This window comes from Ranitomeya variabilis, chromosome 2 (genome assembly GCF_051348905.1).
Source record: "Ranitomeya variabilis isolate aRanVar5 chromosome 2, aRanVar5.hap1, whole genome shotgun sequence".
NCBI lineage: Eukaryota > Metazoa > Chordata > Amphibia > Anura > Dendrobatidae > Ranitomeya > Ranitomeya variabilis.
The window spans coordinates 696664497-696686367 of record NC_135233.1 but is presented as its reverse complement, the minus strand read 5'-3'; the positions used below and the strand labels follow the sequence as shown (position 1 = coordinate 696686367).

Sequence of the window (21871 nt, the reverse complement as noted above, 5' to 3'; positions counted from 1 at the left end):
CCATAGAAATGCATTGAACCGCTTACTTCCCGCATAGGGCTGTGCCCACGTTGCGGGAAGTAAGCGGATAATGTGCGGTTGCTACCCGGGGTGGAGGAGAGGAGACTCTCCTCCAGGCCCTGGGAAGCATGAACAGTGTAAAAAAAAAGAATTAAAATAAAAAATCATGTTATACTCACCTCTCAGCGCTGCCCGCGGCCGGCCGGTCAGAGTTGCCTTGCGAGCAGGGCCTGTGGTGACGTCGCGGTCACATGACCGTGATGACGCCGCGGTCACATGACCGTGACGTCACGAAGGTCCTTCTCGCATAGCATCTTTGGAACCGGACCGCCGGGTGCAGCGCCGAGGAGATCGGGACATCAGAGGGTGAATATAAACCATTTTTAACATTACTATTGATGCTGCATATTGCTGCATATGCAGCATCAATAGTATAGGAGTAATCCCGCAGCGGAAACCGCGGAACAAACCGCGATAAATCTGCAGGGATAACCGCAGCGGTATTGCCCTGCAGATTTATCAATTCCGCTGCGGGATAAACCTGCAGAGGTCACCCGCAAAGTGTGAACGTGGCCTAAGTCAACACGACACCAGTGTGAACAGTCGTCTAACGTAACTAGTCACATGCTCCATTTCTTCTGCAGACTTAAGACAATTTCTTCCATTTTCCACCTTAACTAATATTTGTCTCCTGTGAGGCCGTGCACTATTGTCTGAGCTGCACGAGTGCAGACTTCCTCCGTCAGGCTGTGACAGAACCACTGCCGGCTTTATTCACAGTGTTTATGCTGCAGGAAAGCAAGCACCTCGGCACTTCCGCCCTTACCCACACTCGTCCCGTGACGTCATCTTCCTGCGCCGCTCAGCAATAGTCAGACGTCAGGCCCGGGTCGTTCGAAAACAAACAGACGGGAGTTCAGGAGCGCTGTGGAGATCTCCGGCCGCCGCCATGGTGCGCTCCGCGGTGCCCCGGGCCACTGTCAGGTCCGCCATAAAGAAGCGCCTTCCTGATCTGCGGATGGACGCCAATGTGGACCTGCTGGTGAGGAGAGGACGGCGCTGTGGGTGGCGCGGGCTGCGTACAGGCACACAGTAATGTCGGATGTCTCCCTCCGTAGGTGCTTCTGAACTGCATACTGTTCCTGCAGAGGCTGGCCACTGAAGCCCACCTGAAAATCATAGAGGAGCGGTGCTCCGTGATCAAGTCTGCCCACATCAGAGCTGTAGCCAAGGTACATGTCCAGCCTGGCCCCTTCCCCAGGGAACACAGAGTTAAAGAAGTTGTCCACTACAATAACCTTTTTTTTCCATAAATCTTGCTATTATGTGCCACTGAAAACATCCACTGTCTTTATTTTAGCAATATTACCTTTTATCATGCTGTAGCAGCACATCTTCAGTGCTGGATTCAGCTCTCATGGGGTTAATCAACAACTTCCTTTCTCCTGAGTTATTGTGCTCTAATACTACAAGTTCCATGATGCATTGCACTCGCCTGTAACTCTGCACCTGGCACACCCACTCCAAAACACACCCAACCTCTCCCTCCTCTATCTTCAAAAAGATTTGTGATGTTATTTCTGTCCAACCTCCTCTTTTACACTTGCCCAACCCACACTCCATTACACACAGATAGATGGATAGATATGGATTAGATAGATATGGGATAGATAGATACATACAGATATATCTATGTCTATTCCCATAGATCTGTCCATATCCATATTTCTAAACCCCTTCACCCCTGCAGCTTTTTTGTTTTCGTTTATTGCTCCCCTTCTTTCCAGAGCCATAGTTTTCCGTCAATATGGCCATGTGAGGGCTTATTTTTTGCGGGACAAGTTTTACTTTTGAACGACATCATTGGTTTTACCATGTCGTATAACAGAAAATGTGAAAAAAAAGGCAAAGTGCAATGAAATTGCAAAAAAAGGGCAATCCCACACTTGGTTTTTGCTTGGCTTTTTTGCTAGGTTCACTAAATGCTAAGGCTGTGTGCACACGTTGTGGATTTGATTGCAGAGCCGCAGGGTTTTTTGCTGCACAGAATTGCATCAAATCCACAGTGTAGTGCACAAGCAATGTAAGTCTATGGGAGCCGCAGACTTGTTGTGCACATGCTGCGGAAAAGGCCGAAACGCAGCTTTTTTTTTCTCTGCAGCATGTCACTTCTTTTGTGCCAAACTGCAGCATTTCTGCACCCATAGACTTTTATGGAGTCGGGCACATCCGCAGCGAAACCGCAGATGTAAAAAAGATCTGCAGTTTAGATGCGGATGTGGGTCCGAGAAACGCTGCAGTTCGGGAGGAGGGAAGTGTGTGGGCGGCAGGGCCGGACTGGGACTAAAATTCAGCCCTGGCATTTGAAGTTACACAGGCCCACTTGTCACATGGTGACTGTATAATATCTTTGTACACTTGTAGGCAGGGCCGGTTTTAGACAAAGTGGGGCCCTACGCCTAGGCAAAGTTTAAAATGGGGCCCAAAATGCTAACAGATTGCACATCACACAAAAGTATATCGGTCGTGTTTACAAGCGCTGATCTCAGGACGCTAAATGAGTTTGATCAACAATACTGAAGTTGTTCAACGCTTGTTTCCCGGCCTCTTTCCACCGTCTGAGACAGAATGATGGGACAGAACGATCACTAACAGATCACTATACAATATCATGTTATCAGCAGCACATCTACAGTTTACAGCGGCGATGTGCTGCTGAGAACAAGGATTTTTGTTCCAGCAAAAACAATCTGAATATGCAGCATTTTACTTGTTTAGTAAAATACACCCCATAGTCCTCCATATATTATAATGTGCACCACAATCCTCCATATAGTATAATACACTCCCTATAGTCCTCCATATATTATAATACACTGCTCAGTCCTCCACATAGTATAATACACTCCTCATAGTCCTCCATATAGTATAATACACTCCTCATAGTCCTCCATATAGTATAATACACTCCTCATAGTCCTCCATATAGCATAATACACTCCTCATAGTGCTCCATATAGTATAATGCACCACCATAGTCATCCATGTAGTACAATTCACATCCCATAGTATAATGCACCCCATAGTCCTTCATATAGTATAACGTATTCCCCATAGTCCTCGATACAATATAATGCAGCCCACATATAGTATAATGTAGCCACCACCCTATAGAATATAATGCAGCAACCCCACAGAGTATAATGCAGCCACCCCACAGAGTATAATGTAACCCCATAGAATATAATAAAGCCCATCTCCCCATAATATATAATGTAGCCCCCCCATAGAATATAATGCAGCCCCCCATAGTATATAACACAACCTCCCCCATGGTATATAACCCAACCTCCCCCATAGAATATAATATACCCCCACAATAGTATATACCACAGCCACATAGTACATAACATGGCCTCCCCATAGAAGATAATATACTCCCCATAGTATATAGCAAAGCCCACATAGTATACAGCACAGCCCACACAGTAGAGTATACAGCACAGCCCACACAGTAGTATATACAGCACAGCCCACACAGTAGTATATACAGCACAGCCCACACAGTAGTATATACAGCACAGCCCACACAGTAGTATATACAGCACAGCCCACACAGTAGTATATACAGCACAGCCCACACAGTAGTATATACAGCACAGCCCACACAGTAGTATATACAGCACAGCCCACACAGTGGTATATACAGCACAGCCCACACAGTGGTATATACAGCACAGCCCACACAGTGGTATATACAGCACAGCCCACACAGTGGTATATACAGCACAGCCCACACAGTGGTATATACAGCACAGCCCACACAGTGGTATATACAGCACAGCCCACACAGTGGTATATACAGCACAGCCCACACAGTGGTATATACAGCACAGCCCACACAGTGGTATATACAGCACAGCCCACACAGTGGTATATACAGCACAGCCCACACAGTGGTATATACAGCACAGCCCACACAGTGGTATATACAGCACAGCCCACACAGTGGTATATACAGCACAGCCCACACAGTGGTATATACAGCACAGCCCACACAGTGGTATATACAGCACAGCCCACACAGTGGTATATACAGCACAGCCCACACAGTGGTATATACAGCACAGCCCACACAGTGGTATATACAGCACAGGCCGCACAGTGGTATATCCAGCACAGCCCGCACAGTGATATATACAGCACAGCCCGCATCTCTCCTCCTCCCCCCCGAGAAGAATGTCCCCACAGTCCGGTAAAAAAAAAAAACACTCCTCACCTTTCCTCTTGACCGCGTTGCTTCCTGCTTCTGTCTCGCCGGCAGCAGTCTGTCCGGGACACAGCAGGTGCGCGATGATATGACGTCATCGCGCACCCGCAGTGTCAGAGGCAGAGCGGGGAATGATGGGAGAGGGAGCGTCTGTAGACGCTCTCTCCTCCATCATTGCATTCAACTGTACCGGCGTCATAGACGCCGGTATAGTTGAATGCGACGGCAGGGGGGTGAGTCGGCGGCGGCGGGGGGCGGAGGATCGAGCGGCCCACGACTGGCACCGGCACTTCTGGCATTTGCCAGAAGTGCCCGATGGCCAGTCCGGCCCTGGTGGGCGGAATGTGGGCAGTGACGGTGTGCATGTATGTGTGTGCTGGGTCTGCGGGCTGTTCGGATGTGTGCGGCGCTGTGCGGGACTGTTCAGGTGTGTGTGGGGTCTGCGGGCTGTTCGGATGTTTTTTTTGGGGAACTGTTTGGATGTGTGTGGCGCTGTGCGGGACTCTTCGGGTGTGTGTGGGACTGTTCGGGTGTGTGCGGGGATCATCCAATGGGACTACAAGTACGCAGCATCCAATCTGCAGCTAATTCGGATGTAATCCTGACAGTGGACACACACCCTACACTATCCATACATCTATCAATAGATATATCTATCCACATATATCTATAGATAGATATAGGAATAGATAGATGTATGCATCTATAGATCTATCTATATGTAGCTCTGTCTATCCATTTCATCTATCATCTATATGTCTATCTATCTGTGTGTAATTGAGTGTGGGTTGGACAAATGTAAAAGAGGAGGTTGGACATAAATGACATCACTCAATAATGTTCAATAATACATCTTTAGCTTTCAAAAACGCATACAAAAACGCACAAAAAACACGCAAAAACCGCACCAAAAAAATTTAAAAAAGCATCAAAAGCGCGCAAAAACTGCACCAAAAACTGCATCATAACTGCACCCAAAACTGCATCAAAACCACACCAAATACTGCATCAAATCTTCACCAAAAACTGCATAAAAAAGCATCAAAAACCTGAATCAAAACCACGCAAAAAAACGCACCAAATACTGCAGCAAAAACTGAATAAAAACCACACCAAAAACCGCACCAAGAACAGCATCAAAACCACACAAAAAAGCCTCATCAAAACCGCTCAAAAACATGAAAAAAAGTGAAAAAAAATGCATCCAAAACGCAGCTGCGTTTTCTGCAAGGAGATGCAGATTTTGTGCAGACAATTCTGCACCCAAATCTGCAACTTGTGCATACAGCATAAAACTGACCTGCCATTATGATTCTCCAGCTCATTACGAGTTCATAGACACCAAACATGTCTAGGTTATTTTTTTATCTAAGTGGTAAAAAAAATTTCAAAACTTTGCTAAAAAGAAATAAAATAATTGCGCCATTTTCTGATACCTGTAGCGTCTATATTTTCAGAGATATCGTGTCGAGCTGACGTTTTTAATGATACCACTTTTGTGCAGATACGTTCTTTTGATCGCCCATTATTGCATTTTAATGCAATGTCGCGGCGACCAAAAAAACATAATTTTGGCTTTTGATTTTTTTTTTCTCGCTATGCCGTTTAGCGATCAAGTACATTTTTTATTTTTGTATTGAAAACAGCTGACATGTTGCGGCTTTGAAGTGGGCTCACCGCGAAGCCCACCTCAAAGTGGGGGATACTGCCAGCTGACGTACTATTCCGTCAGCTGGCAGAAAGGGGTTAATAAACAATATGTTTATGTAATTTAAAAAAAAAAAACGGCGTGGGCTCCCTCGCAATTTTCTGCGCCAGAGGGGGAAAGCCGACGGCCGGGGGCCAATATTTGTAGCCTGCTATGAATATCAGCCCACAGCTGTCTGCGTAGCCTTTACTGGCTATTAAAATAGGGGGACCCCCCCCCAAAAAAAAAAATGACGTGGGGTCCCCCTATATTTTATAGCCAGAAAGGCTACGCAGACAGCTGCCAGCTGATATTCATAGCCTAGAGAGGGGCCATGGATATTGGTCCCCCCCCCCGGCTACAAATACCAGTCCGCAGCCGCCCCGGAAATGGCGCATCTGTAAGATGCGCCAATTCCGGCACTTAGCCCCTCTCTTCCTACTCCCGTGTAGCGGTGGGATATGGGGTAATAAGGGGTTAATGTCACCTTGCTATTGTAAGGTGACATTAAGCCGGGTTAATAACGGAGAGGCGTCAATAAGACGCCTATCCGTTATTAATCCAATACTAATAAAGGGTTAATAAAACACACACACACACATTAGGAAAAAGTATTTTAATATTCTTCATTTAACCATACTTACCATACTTCAGCGCCTGCAAAAAACGTAAAATAATAAACCGTATACTACCTGTCCGCCGTAGTCCAATTAATAACGAGTGTCCCACGACGATCTCCCCTATAGAACAGTGACATCGGGTGATGTCACTGCTATATTGGACCCTCAGTGACACACTGACAGGAGACAATGGCTCCTGCAGTGCATCACTGAGGTTACCTTAGGACAAAGTCTCACTTTATGGCAAAAAGCTGTGTGGGAAAATTTCTCAACAGCAATGCCATAAAGTGAGACTAGGGACTATTTTCTCACGGGCGTAAGAATACATTGTGGAGAATACATTGTGGAAGGATACCTTCCTCCCCTCAGTGTGTTCCTGGAGCCCCTGGAGAGCAGTCGCATCAGCAGTTGCTCCTGCTCTCCACGGGAGATCGTCGAGGGACACTCGTTTTAATTGTATTTCTGCGGATCAGGGAGTATAGTGTTTGTTTATTATTTTAATATTTTTTACAGATGACAATGGCTTCGGGGATCAAAGTGACAAGTGATGGTGAGTATGTACTCTGTTATATGTACTGTATGTATGTATGTACTGTATGTATGTACTGTATGCGGCATGTCGCATGTTGTTGCATGCTGCATGTCGTCGCATGGCGCATGCTGCATGCCGTCGCATGCTACATGTTGTCGCATGGCGCATGTCGGCGCATGTCATTGCATGGTACATGGCGCATGTCACCGCATGGTGAGTGTTGTTGCATGGTGCATGTCGCCGCATGGCGCATGTCGTCGCATGGCGCATGTCATTGCGTGGTACATGTCGCATGCCGTCGCATGGTGAGTGTCGTTGCATGGTGCATGTCATTGCATGGTACATATCGCATGGCGCATGTCATCGCATGGCGCATGTCGTCGCATGGCGCATGTCGTCGCATGGCGCATGTCGGCACATGTCGCATGTCATTGCATGGTACATGTCGCATGGCGCATGCCGTCGCATGGCGCATGCCGTCGCATGGCGCATGCCGCCGCATGGCGCATGTCGTCGCATGGTGCATGTCCCATGCCGTCGCATGGCGCATGTCATTGCATGGTACATGTCGCATGCCGGCGCATGTCGCCGCATGGTGAGTGTTGTTGCATGGTGCATGTCGCCGCATGGTGCATGTCGCCGCATGGTGCATGTCGCCGCATGCTGCATGTCGCCGCATGCTGCATGATGGCGCATGGCGCATGTCATTGCATGGTACATGTCGCATGCTGGCGCATGGCGCCGCATGGTGAGTGTCGTTTCATGGTGCATGTCGCCGCATGGTGCATGTCGCCGCATGGTGTGTGTTGTATGTATGTACTGTATATGTGTATTTTTTTTTTTTACTATTATTTTTTTTTTACATTCAACACATTAGCCGGATGATGGGGCTACTACTGTCCCATCATTGGCTAATGTGTCACTCACTGCCACTGTAGCAGGCAGAGCCCGATGGGACTTGTTGTCCCATCGGACGATGCCTGCACACAGAGACACACACACACACACACACACACACACACACACACACACACACACACACACACACACACACACACACACACACACACCACCCCCAGCAGACCCCAGCACATACCGGCGCCGGGGACCGCACAGCGCCGGGGACCGCACAGCACAGGCGCCGGGGACTGCACAGCACCGGCGCCCGCCCGCACATCTCTGCCTAGCCCCGCCCGCCCCCAGCACAGCCCCGCAGGCAGCCTCAGCCCCGCCCACAGCCCAGTCACTCTTTATGAGTGACTGCTGTCTGTGGAGCCTGGGGACACGCCTGCTACTGACGTCACGTCAATTTCCAGAGTCTGGAAATTGACGTGACGTCGGCGGAAATGAGCGGCGTCTGAAGCCTGGGGGTCACGTGACCCGGACTCAGCCACCAGCATAGCGCCGCTCACAGGCGAAAACGGCTAAGGAAGGTATTTACACAAATCATCAGGGGCCCCGGGGGGATACATTGGGGGATTAATTGAAAGTAGTGGACAACCCCTTTAATGATCTGCCCTTATGAGCCAACACATTGTAAGGCTGTTTTATCAACGTGCTGCCTTAAAGGGGTTGTCCTGCCCTGCCTCCACGTCAGGAGTCAGTGGTAGCAATGACAGTAGGGCCCCACACTCCTGCTGAGATGTGATAGGCTGGTATAATTCACCGGCCTGCCAGGTGGGATCACATCACTCCTAGTATGACTGATGCCGGGTAACCCCTTTAAGGGTTTTTTTTTTCTCATTAAAACTACCCCTCTGCATACAGCCTAGTATTGCACATAGACATTGTAATGGGAAATGGAGCTTCTCCGTACGTGTGACACAAGGGTGTCTGCAGCTTTCACAGGGCAATCCGAAGATCCACCTGGGGATCATGCAGCTGCGTCGACATATACTAAATCCCCAAGTACTAACAAATGCTTGGAGGCCACCCGAGCGTGCTCTGAGAAACTCGAGTTATAAGCATAACTCGCTCATCACTACTAATCAGCTGATCACTCTGGGGGGGGGGGTCCACAGCTCGTTAGAAGGAGGACCCTGGGTAATTAACTGATTGTCCTAGGGGCCACTGCATGTTACAAGCAGAACAAAGTGCCCATCTTAGTGATCTTGCACAATGAGCAAACCATCCAATGGTTCCTATGTGTTCCCTAGCTGAACAGGGTGTGGAGAATTTCAGCATGACCAATCCTTTTCTTTCAAGGCATATACAGCTCTGGCAAAAATGAAGAGACCGCTGCAAAATGTTCAGATGGTTCTTGCTGTGCACCTCACACCAGCTGCCATTTGCCATTCCTTCTGAAGGTCACTTGATGTCATCCTGCGGTTGCTGAGTGACATTCGAATAAGATGACACTCATCCCGGTCAGTGGAGAGTTGTTTTCGCCCTCTGCCGGTCTGTAGCTTCGTTGTCCCCAATGTCTGCTGCTTGACCTTGTTGTAATGGACTCCCATCATAGAAATTTTAAGGATGGAGGCAACATGACGCTCACTGTGTCCCTCTGCTAGTAAAGCCAGAATTGAGCCCTTTTCCTCACGCAAGACTTAACTTTTAACCATGCCAAACGAGTTGAAAAGAAATTTCTTTCATTCCTATTACTTTTGGGATATTACTAGCACTTTTTTTGCCATCCAGCTTGTCCTTTTTGCAAGAGAATTGTGAACACGACAGCAGGTTTTTTTTTTATACTTTACTTCGTTAAATAAGATTTGGTTCAGGTGATCACCTAATCGGAAGCACATTAAGTAGAATGAGGTGTACTCTGGATGGAATTCAATTGACAATGGAATGGCTGTCAGACATGTAGAGAAGCTGATTTTTATAAAACTGTGCAGTGGTCTCTTAATTTTTGCCAGAGCGGTATATTGCTGCTAGAGGTTACTCTCCTCTGAAAGGCACTCATGGCTGAGATTCCTTCCAACTCTAACATTCTATGTGGAACAGGTTGCCACGAGAAGTGGTGAGTGCTCCTTCAATGGAACTCTTCAAGTAGAGACTGTACATATGTCTGAGATCGTTTAGTGAATCCTGCACTGAGCCGGCGGATGGACATGATGACTCTGGGGGTCCCTTCCAACTCTTAACATTCTATGATTTTAATAGCCATTGTATGACCGATGCATATACTGTCCTAATATTCCAAAATCGCACTCTGCAAGTGCCGTCAAATTTTTATACACCAATGTCTTTTGAAAAGCCAGCAATTTATCTGCCGCTTGTTAGGGTTTGGCGGAACGCACCAAATATATATTTAAAGACTAATAGGTGCGTTCGCAACCCAGGGTCCACCGTGCAGGAGTAAAACCCGCTGCTAGTAACTGACGGTACTATATGACGGTATAAGTGAACTCTGTTACTTCAAAGAGTCACTTAAGACAAGAGAATGCTGTGCCCTGTTAACCTCACAGAGGAACACAGCTACCAAATAGAGCGAGCAGTGGTCATGCAGTCAGAATAGCACACGCAAAACTCCTCACCGGAGGTGCCGGTATTCTAGGGGCTTATTTCAGCTGAACCCTGAAACCACATACACATGACCACACTGGCGCAGAACACACAACATAGTTGATACTAGCGCAGCAAATGGCCGTGCAGCTATGCGAACCTTTTGTAGCTGCAGCAACTACAGGAAACTCCCAGAGTCCAATGGGAGCTGCTACAGTACATGAGCAACTTCAGGACCTTCCTAGAGGACCAATGGGAGCTGCTGTAGTACCTGAGCATGTGACCACCGACCTCCGACCTCCAATGATAGAACTTACCCTGGGCATGCTCAGAAGGGGAAAAGCAGGACTTAGTCCCAGAGATGACTGCTCGCCGCTGACCAGTACTGGCTACAATGGCTGAGCCTGGAAAGGCAGCAGTAACCATCCGCACCGTATCAGGCTGAGCCAGACGCTGGGACCGACGTCTCTGCTGAGCAGGCTCCACTGCGGCTGGAGAAGAATGGGAGACTGCAGCGGAGATGGCTCGAGATTCCCCCTGTGCAGCGGAGGGAACTCGACCCCTAACACCGCTTACAGTAAAATCACAGCAGGACCCGACAGAATATAATTGCATAAAGTATATACACATAGAATAGATATAAATATCTCGGTCACATATATAATTAGTGCAGTGCGTGTGCAGCTTACTGTACATGTAATTATTACTAAATAAATTATTTTCTGAAAAAAATGGTGTGGGATCACCTGAAATTTTCATAATCAGCAGCGGCTATTAAAATGGGGGGCCCACCAAAAATGACATAGGGTCCATCTATAACTAATAACCAGTAATGGCTAGACAGACAGCTGCAGGCTGATATTAATAGCCTAGTAAGGGGCCATGGAATTTACCCTCCCTACCCCAGACTAAAAACATCAGCTGCTCCAGAAAAGGAGCATCTAAGACGTGCCAATTCTGGCACTTAGCCTTGCTCCTCCCACTTGTACTGCTGCGGTGGCAAATGGGGTGATAGTAGGAAGGTTGATGTCACCTTTGTATTGTCAGGTGACATCACGCCCAGAGGTTAGTAATGGAAAGGCATCTATAAGACGCCCCCATTACTAACCCCCATAGTCATATTGTATAAAAATACACCAAGAATAAAGTACTTTAATTGAAATAGTGACACAGACTCCTTTAATAAATCTTAATTATACCATACTCGCGACATCACCCATTCCAGTGAAACCATTGTCCCATGTAAATAATAAACAACAATATTCCTCACCTGTCCGCCGAGAAAATAATAATCCATTTGTCCTGCGATGGGTCTAGCTCTGCTATACCTGGATGGTGGGCTGCATTGTTGCCTGATGCAACTATACAGCCTGCCATCCAGCTGAGACACTGAGCAGCGTGTGCTACCACTGCTCAGTGCCTCGCTGTGAAATTGTATAACCTGACTGATATCACCACGAGCATGAGAAAGTTCACACGCTTGCGGTGCTGTCAGACAGGTCCTGGGAGTTCACAGCCAATGAACTCGCTTCAGCTAGCTGACATCAGCGTGAGCGTCGTGGGAAACGTAACGGTGCGCTGATGTCAGGTGAATTGCTGAGGCAGGATGAAGACACTGCCATTAGAAAGGGCGGATAAGGCACCCATAACCGTGAGAGTGCACAGCTCATGCGCGGGATTACGGCGCCGCAATTGCATGTCACAGGTCAGTGTGACGCTAATGGGAGGGGTTGGTACTGTAATGAACAGAAGAGGCAGGGATTTCTTCCAGGCACCGTGCAGTTGGGGGGAGGGCGTGACAGATTCCCTTTAAAGTATTTGCACATAGCACCTCTTAGACACCAATGTACCTGCATTGTTCTTGAAGCAGTAGATGTTTCAGGAAAATGACAGCTGTGTTTTGTTTTTCCTCAGTCTTTTCTGGAGCCTTTAAGGCTGCATAGTGAATTTCGGGCCTGTGCTACGGATTTTCCCGCTGCGGAACCGCATAGCGGTAAAATCCGCAGCATGTTCATTATCTCTGCAGAATCGCAGCGATTCTGCAGCCATAGGATTGCATTGAAACGCTCACTTTACGCATGCGGCTATGCCTACCATGCGTAAAGTGAGCGCTTCATGTGCGGATGGTACCTGGGTCTGGAGGAGAGGAGACTCCTCCAGGCCCTAGGTACAATATCCCTGTAGAAAAAAGAATTAAAATAAAAAATAGGGATATACTTACCTTCTGATGGCCCCCGGAGTTCTCCCGCCTCTCAGCAGTGCACATGGCGGCTTCTGTTCCCAGGGATGCATTGCGCGAAGCACCTGGGATGACGTCATGGTCATGCGACTATGACGTCATAAAGGTCCTTTGCACAAAGCATCCCAGGGAACGGAACGTACCGGGAGCGCTGCTGAGGAAATCGGGGGCCGTCGGAAGGTGAGAATAACCATACTTTTTATTTTTTTTAATTATTTTTAACATTCTATCTTTTACTGTTGATGCTGCATAGGCAGCATCAATAGTAAAAAGTTGGTCACGCTTGTCAAGCACTATGCTTGACAAGTGTGACCAACCTGTCAATCACTTTTCCACGCGATGCTTCAAATCACTTGGAAAACGCTAGCATTCTTCAAGCTAAAACCGCTTGCAAAGCGCTTGTGTTTTGTGGGAAAACGCATGCGAATTCTGCATGCTTTTTACCTGCGGCAGGGAGTTGCAGAAATGCTGCGGATTTTACTCTTCGCCACGACAGCACCCCACTGGAGAGAGGGATCCGCCCCGCAGGAACAGGAAACCTATTGAGAAATAAAAGGGGGCGGTCCGCCTCTCCTCCTCAGTTTAGGTTTCCTGTTCCTGCGGGAACCACAGGACTTCTTCAAGGGAACATACCTGGGCTAGCATGCCGCCTGCGCGGTATCCGTGAGAACGGCAGGGGCTGCGGCTCAGAAGCAGCGTCGGGGGAGTTCCGTTAGACGGCTCCCTCCTCGTCTGAAGGAGCACGCAGACGGCCGGGTCCGGGGAGGGCCGCCCGGCATCATCTGCGGTGGCGGTACGGCTGGAGGTAGGAGAACGGCTGCACTCCTAGTGCGGTCCGACGTGAATCCCGGGCCGCACATGCGCCGACCGCCGCAATACAGGCTACCCCGGAAATGAATGATGGACTTCCGGGGCGCCTAGGCCGGGGGAGCCGGAGCCGATCTGCGCATGCGCAAAAAGAAAAAAAAAAAAGAAAAGAAGTTTGGGCGCACTATTTAAACCGCTCACGAACAGTAAAACGGCGATGCAGAGATGTCATCCCCAGGTGCCATGGACCCCACAGCTGGAGATCCAGTACCCCCCGCCAAAGATCACGCCAGAGGATCCTCGGAGACCGCTCGTAAAAGTGACGGTTCCAGAACAGGATCTCGGCCTTCTGATCCGGTATTATTTGCTTCACTGGGTGAGTTTGTGAACTCTGCCTATTAAGCTGACGCTGTCTCCCTACTTCTCTCTTTTCTCTTTCTCTCTCTACTTATTACGCCTAGGGCAAAAAACGACAAAAAACGAAACACAAGGAATGTGCCTTGTGTAGCCAGCCCCTTCCAGACTCATACCCCAAAAAACTTTGCAAGGACTGCTTTAAGGAAACAGTACAGGGAGCAGCAGTGTCCATTACGGATTTACGGGCCATTATTAGGGAGGAACTAAAAAATATGACCCAGGACAAACCACGTAGTACTAAGTCCAAAACACCGACACTTGTGTCAGACTCCGACAGTGACCAACCTGTACTGTCAGACGCCTCCCTGTCATCATGTTCAGCATCATCATCCTCATCAAAGATCGAGGGATGCTCATGTTTTCCCTTAGACAGTGTGGACAACTTGGTAAAGTCAATTCGAAATACCATGGGGTGTGAGGAAACTAAGGGTGTGCAAACCGCGCAGGACATAATGTTCGCGGGTTTGGCAGACAGAAAGAGGATATGTTTTCCAGTTATACCGGCAGTGAAAACATTAATTAAAAGAGAGTGGGAGAAGCAGGATCAGAGAAGCTTTCTACCCTCAGCGTCAAAACGAAAATATCCGTTTAGTGACGAGGAGCTTCTTACATGGACCAAAGTCCCTAAGGTCGACGCATCTGTAGCCTCTACCTCTAAACAATCCACTCTACCTGTGGAGGATGCGGGACTACTGGTCGATCCTTTGGATCGTAAGGCCGAGTCATCCCTTAAACGGTCTTGGGAAGCGGCTACAGGAATATTCAAGCCTGCAGTAGCCAGCACTTGCGCTGCCCGGTCAATGATCATCTGGATTGATCAATTAGACCAGCAAATCGAAAATAAAAGCTCAAGAGAAAAACTACGAGCAGCCATCCCCTTAATACGAGGAGCAGCGGCCTTTATGGCAGACGCTTCCGCCGACTCACTCCGTTTAGCAGCAAGATCTGCAGGCCTTGTGAATAACGCAAGAAGAGCTCTATAGATGAAAAGTTGGAAAGGGGACGCGCAATCTAAATCCAAAATATGCGCAATCCCATGTGAGGGTGAGTACCTCTTTGGTAAAACCTTAGACGAGATACTCAAAAAGGCAAAGGACAGGAAGAAAGCTTTTCCTGATTCCTCTATTCCCTTTTACAGGAGAGCCTTTAAGAGGAGGCCGTTTGGCAAAAGGAGGCAAACGGATAGGTCTACAACATGGACCACTAAGGACGACAAGCAGAGAGGTACCATGTTTAGAAGACCCAACCCCCCAAAAGACAACAAATACTGAGGATATACCAGTTGGGGGCAGACTGAAGTTTTTCACCACTCAATGGGAGAAAATAACATCTAGCTCGTGGGTTTTAAATATCATCCGAGATGGAATTAAACTAAAATTCTCTCGTGTTCCCCACGAGTCTTATATTATAACATCTCTCAGCTCACCTATACAGCAACAGGCTCTAGAGCTTGAAATTCAAACCCTAGTATCAAAACAGGTCCTAGTCCAAGTGCCGGTGGGACAGGAGGGTAGGGGATTCTACTCTCCCCTATTCCTAATTTCTAAGCCCGACGGTTCTTTCAGGACAATCATAAACCTTAAAAAACTCAATTCATTTATTGAAAACTATACATTTAAAATGGAATCCATTAGGTCCACCATAAAGCTCCTCTTCCCAAACTGTATGATGGGGGGCATTGATCTAAAGGATGCTTACTATCATCTCCCTATTCATGACAGATACCAAAAATTCCTCAGAGTGGCGGTAAAAATCAACAACGAGGTTCGTCACTTCCAGTATGCGGCCTTACCCTTTGGCCTCTCAACAGCGCCGAGGATCTTCACCAAGATAATGCTAGAGGTGATGGCATACCTTCGCCAGAAGGAGACTTTAATTGTGCCCTATCTGGATGACTTTTTGGTAATAGGAAATTCAGTTACTCAATGTACTGATCGTTTAGCTCACGCAATTTCCTCTCTACAGGACCTGGGCTGGATAATCAATACCGACAAATCCAGACTCACTCCGCTTTCCCATCAGGCGTTCTTGGGGTTCCAGTTAGACTCCATATCTCAAAAGTGTCTTCTGCCACAGGTAAAGATTCTACTGATCAGACAAAGTCCTAGCCGCAATAAATAATCCACGTATATCCCTAAGGGTATGTGCACACGTCCGGATTTCTTGCAGAAATTTCCTGAAGAAAACCGGAAATTTTCTGCAAGAAATCCGCATTTTTTTTTTTGCGTTTTTTTTCCGTTTTTTTGCGTTTTTTTTTAGCATTCTGCAAGCGTAATTAGCTTGCAGAATGCTAAAGTTTTCCAAGCGATCTGTAGCATCGCTTGGAAAACTGACTGACAGGTTGGTCACACTTGTCAAACATACTGTTTGACAAGTGTGACCAACTTTTTACTATAGATGCAGCTTATGCAGCATCTATAGTAAAAGATAGAATGTTTAAAAATAATAAAAATAAAAAAATGCTTATACTCACCCAGACGATCTCTTCAGCGGCATCCGTTCCTCTTCCTATAGCTGGTGTGTGCGCGCAGGACCTTCCATGACGTCGCGGTCATGTGAGCGGTCACATGACCGCTCACGACCAATCACAAGACAGTGACGTCATCACAGGTCCTTCACCGCACAGCAGCTATGAGAACCGAAGCGACAGCATGCAACGGTGAGGCGGGAACACTGCGGGGGACATCGAAGGTGAGTATAGGACTATTTTTTATTTTTATTCTTTTATTTTTGGCCAATTATATGGTGCCCAGTCCGTGGAGGAGAGTCTCCTCTCCTCCACCCTGGGTACCAACCGCACACAGTCTGCTTACTTCCCGCATGGTGTGCACAGCCCCGTGCGGGAAGTAAGCAGATCAATGGACTCCTAGGTGTGCGGAATCCCCGCAATTCCGCATTTTAATGAACATGTTGCTTTTCTTTCCGCGATGCGATTTTTTTCGCGGAAAAAATCGCAACATTTGCACAAAAAATGCGGAATACACGGTAAATAGGAGGCATATGTTAGCGTTTTTTTCGCGTTTTTATCACGTTTTTATAGCGAAAAAACGCTAAAAATCCTGAACGTGTGCACATGGCCTAAGACAAGCTATGCCGTTATTAGGGTCTCTTATCTCTTGTATACCTGCAGTAAGATGGGCTCAACACCATACTCGAACACTACAACATCAAATTTTACAAGAGGACAGACGGTTATTTGGTCACCTAAATGCAAAAATAACCTTATCTCAGGAGGGGTTTTAACTTCCTTAGAGTGGTGGCTAGACTCAAACCATTTGATGAGTGGGGTTCCATGGGTAATAACGCCATCTCATACCATAACCACTGACGCCAGTCCTCATGGATGGGGCGCTCATATGGGGAATGATTATTGCCAGAGGTCATGGAGCATGGAGGAAAGCTGCAGCTCCTCTAACTTTAAAGAACTAAATGCTGTAAAATACGCCTTATACCATTTTCTCCCACAGCTTCGGGGGAAAGACGTCAGAGTCCTGTCCGACAACACCACCACGGTGGCGTATCTAAACCGGCAAGGAGGTACGCGATCAGAGACTCTGATGTCTTCTGCTACAGAAATCTTAAATCTAGCAGAAAGTCACCTAACATCCCTTACTGCGCTGCACATAAGAGGAGCAAACAATCAGCAGGCGGACTTTTTAAGTCGACACACCCTGAGACAAGGAGAGTGGTGCCTAAACCAGCAAATTTTTCTGGACATAATATCTCTTTGGGGCCACCTTCAGATAGATCTCTTCGCCACAAGAAGAAACAGAAAAGTCCGGAGATTTGCCTCCTTATCTCCAGCGGATCATCCGGACATTCTGGACGCTCTCCAAGCCCCTTGGCAGTTCAGTCTGGCGTACGCATTTCCTCCGATCATATTGCTACCTCAAGTCATACGCAAAATCAGAGAAGAGGGAGCGAGAATTGTACTGATAGCTCCATTCTGGCCCAAGAGACCATGGTTCTCGTGGCTACAGACCATGTCGGTCTCAGATCCTTGGGTCCTCCCCTCAACACCCAACCTTCTCTTCCAGGGTCCGTTTTTCCACCCTCAGGTGGACAATCTCCACCTGAAGGCCTGGAATTTGAGAGGCAGACGCTAAGATCGAGAGGATTCTCGGAGGGTTTGATTGATACACTTCTCCAGAGTAGAAAACCCTCCACCACAAGAATTTATACGAGAATATGGAAGAAATTTTTACAATCCCATATATCTACCAACACATCAGAAATTCCGATACAATCTATCCTGGAATTTCTTCAAAAAGGGAGAGAACTAGGTTTAACTGTAAACACCTTAAAGGTTCATGCATCAGCTTTAGGAGCCCTCTATGGCCATAACATTGCGGGGGATAGATGGGTATCCAGATTTATTACAGCCTGCGAAAGAATAAATCCAGTTAACATACCTAGGATTCCTCCCTGGGATTTAAATTTAGTTTTACAAGCTCTAACAGACTCTCCATTCGAGCCAATAGACTCAATACCCATTAAATGTCTATCACTAAAAACGGCCCTCTTGGTAGCACTGACTTCAGCTAGGAGAATCAAGTGACATCCAAGCACTCTCTATAGATCCACCTTTTTTGTTAACCTTTCAGGATAAGTTAATTCTTAAACCAGACCCTTCCTACCTTCCCAAAGTAGCAAAAAAATTCCATAGGTCACAAGAAATAATCTTGCCCACTTTCTTCAGTAATCCCTCCACTCCTGAAGAACAGAAATATCACACTCTAGACGTTAAGAGTAGTGTTAAAATACATTGAAAGGACCAGCAGCTGGCGACAGTGTAGGGCTCTGTTTATTTCCTTCCACGGTCACAAGAAGGGTCATGGAATAACAAAAAGCACCTTATCCCGGTGGATCAGAGAGTCTATCAGACTGGCTTATTCCGCGAGGAAAGAAAACCCTCCGGAAGGCATAACAGCGCACTCTACCAGAGCGATGGCATCCTCCTGGGCAGAGAGGGGAGACGTCCCGATTGAAACTATATGTAAGGCGGCAACTTGGTCAAATCCTTCTACATTCTATAACCACTATAGGCTAGACCTATAGTCAACTTCTGACCTAGACTTTGGCAGGACTGTCTTCAGCACGGTGGTCCCCTCCCTAGGTGATGGTCTCTGAAAGATCTCCAGTGGGGTGCTGTCGTGGCGAAGAGTAAAAAGCCGGATTACTCACCGGTAATGCTCTTTTAGTGAGTCCACGACAGCACCCTCTTACATCCCTCCCTAGATTAATATAATACATACTATTGAGTAAAATCCTTTTAATCATAAGCAAATAAGTTTGAAAAATGAAATAAATGATATTTGCCTAATACTGGCGGTCCTCCGGGTACTCTGAAATCAAAACTGAGGAGGAGAGGCGGACCGCCCCCTTTTATTTCTCAATAAGTTTCCTGTTCCTGCGGGGCGGATCCCTCTCTCCAGTGGGGTGCTGTCGTGGACTCACTAAAAGAGCATTACCGGTGAGTAATCCGGCTTATTTCCGCAGCATTTCTGCAACGTGGGCACATAGCCTAAGACAGACCTCTGTCACTCTGAGTATGGCGCCTGCACATTTCTCTCTGCAGTCCATCTTTTGCAGGTCCAGATTAGGACCAAAACGTTAGTTTTCTCTACGGGACTGTACAAATCAACTACCTTTTCTGCTCATCTATTTAAGTGCTGAGTTAATCTATGGATATGCACAGCCTAGTGCATAGATACACTATGATGTTTTTTGGTGTGACGCTTAATCACTTCTCACAGACAAGCCGTGAGTCGAGATCATTAAGCAGTCAGAGTTCAATAGCCAGGAGGGTACATCAGAAGCAGAGGGAAGAGACAAAGGTGTAGTCAAGTAATGGTCTAAGGTCAGAGTACCAGAAAGACAGCGAATTAGAGCAAAGGGGTTAAACAGACAGATGGTCAGAACGAGGTCCAAGGTCAGGCAATGAAAGATCATCAGGCAAAACACACACAGAGAAAACCAACCACACTTAGCTGAAGCTATGTCTGACGGAGGTCTGGAACTCACAGCCCAGCTAAGTAACTGGGCAGTCGCCTGGGACAGAGAACACCTGAACACAGCCAAGTACCTCCCAGTCTCAGATTGGACAGCTGAGCTGTCAATCAAAACACCAACAGGTCAGCACTCCCCTTCACCAGACTGGACAACTGAGCCGTCAGTAACTGCATCCCGGACACACTGAGGGGTGGAATTGTGACAGCTGGCTTTTTTAAGTTACTGAATTGTACTATATTATAATGTAGGTGTCCTTAAGGCATGTTCACAATGGAGTACCAAAAGTACAATGTGTTTTTTCCTCAGTCTTTGGAGCAGACACTGTCCAACTCTTCAATCAAGATTTGTGTTTTAAAAAGTTTCTGCTCTGAAAGCTCAGCAAAAAAAATACATCGTGAACACATCCTTGGATTCTTTGTCTTGGTCTAAATACTGTTTGATGTGCAGTCAATTACTGAGTGGCACAACCAATATGGTAATTGGTTGCATGGTTTTTAAATGTAAAACCCAATGTTTAACCTGTTTCACTTGTAATATCTATGGTGTTTCAGGGTTAAACTTTGGTGACCATTTGTTGTATATTTTTTTTAAATTGTGATATTCTCTATCTGATAGGACTTTGTTACATTTTTTCCCAAGAGGCTCTTAAAATGTGTATGTGTATTTATAATGTACTATAACAGTAATGCATATCTTTACTTATTTTACAGGTTGTTTTAAAGAAGTCAAGAGGTTAAAAGTTTAAATGAAGAAGTCATATAAAAATGTCATAGACTCAGATGCTTGTTTAAGCCAGAACGATGCTCTTATTATAGTCTGTTACAGCTCAGCTTTATAACTTGTATATAATTTTTTTAAGTTACTGAATTGTACTATATTTTAATTTGTTTTATTGATGAAAATATATGTACAGCTACAAAATGACTTGAGCTTTCAGAATAAATATAGACTTTGTTTTATTTTTTTCCTAAAACATTAACCCCTTAGTGACAGCCAATTTGGTACTTAACGCCTTCACCCCCAAGGGTGGTTTGCACGTTAATGACCAGGCCAATTTTTACAATTCTGACCACTGTCCCTTTATGAGGTTATAACTCTGGAACGCTTCAACGAATCTTGGCGATTCTGACATTGTTTTCTCATGACATATTGTACTTCATGATAATGGTAAAATTTCTTCGATATAACTTGCGTTTATTTGTGAAAAAAATGGATATTTGGCGAAAATTTTGAAAATTTCGCAATTTTCCAACTTTGAATTTTTATGCCCTTAAATCACAGACATATGTCACGCAAAATACTTAATAAGTAACATTTCCCACATGTCTACTTTACATTAGCACACTTTTGGAACCAAATTTTTTTTTGTTAGGGAGTTAAGGGTTAAAAGTTGACCAGAAATTTCTCATTTTTACAACACCATTTTTTTTTAGGGACCACATCTCATTTGAAGTCATTTTGAGGGGTCTATATGACAGAAAATACCCAAATGTGACACCATTCTAAAAACTGCACCCATCAAGGTGCTCAAAACCACATTCAAGAAATGTATTAACCCTTCAGGTGTTTCACAGGAATTTTTGGAATGTTCAAATAAAAATTAACATTTAACTTTTTTTCACACACAATTTATTTCAGCTCCAATTTGTTTTATTTTACCAAGGGTAACAGGAGAAAATGGACCCCAAAAGTTGTTGTACAATTTGTCCTGAGTACGCTGATACCCCATATGTGGGGGTAAACCACTGTTTGGGCGCATGGCAGAGCTCAGAAAGAAAGGAGCGCCATTTGACTTTTCAATGCAAAATTGACTGGAATTGACATGGGACGCCATGGTACG

At 46.4% G+C, this 21871-nt stretch overlaps 1 protein-coding gene across 2 annotated transcripts; it reads left to right on the top strand.

The window, feature by feature from the left end:
- Nucleotides 1-810: 810 nt before the first annotated feature.
- CENPW (centromere protein W) lies at nt 811-21221 on the top strand. 2 transcript variants are annotated; one of them, XM_077289422.1, is made up of 4 exons: nt 811-1042; nt 1119-1232; nt 7091-7127; nt 20742-21221. In XM_077289422.1, the coding sequence occupies exons 1-4, from the start codon at nt 950-952 to the stop codon at nt 20774-20776; spliced, it is 279 nt and encodes a 92-aa protein (XP_077145537.1). In that variant the 5' UTR covers nt 811-949; the 3' UTR covers nt 20777-21221. The 2 variants fall into 2 exon arrangements, with proteins under 2 accessions (XP_077145537.1, XP_077145538.1); XM_077289423.1 differs by lacking the exon at nt 7091-7127 and having other exon boundaries at nt 823-1042.
- Nucleotides 21222-21871: the final 650 nt, after the last annotated feature.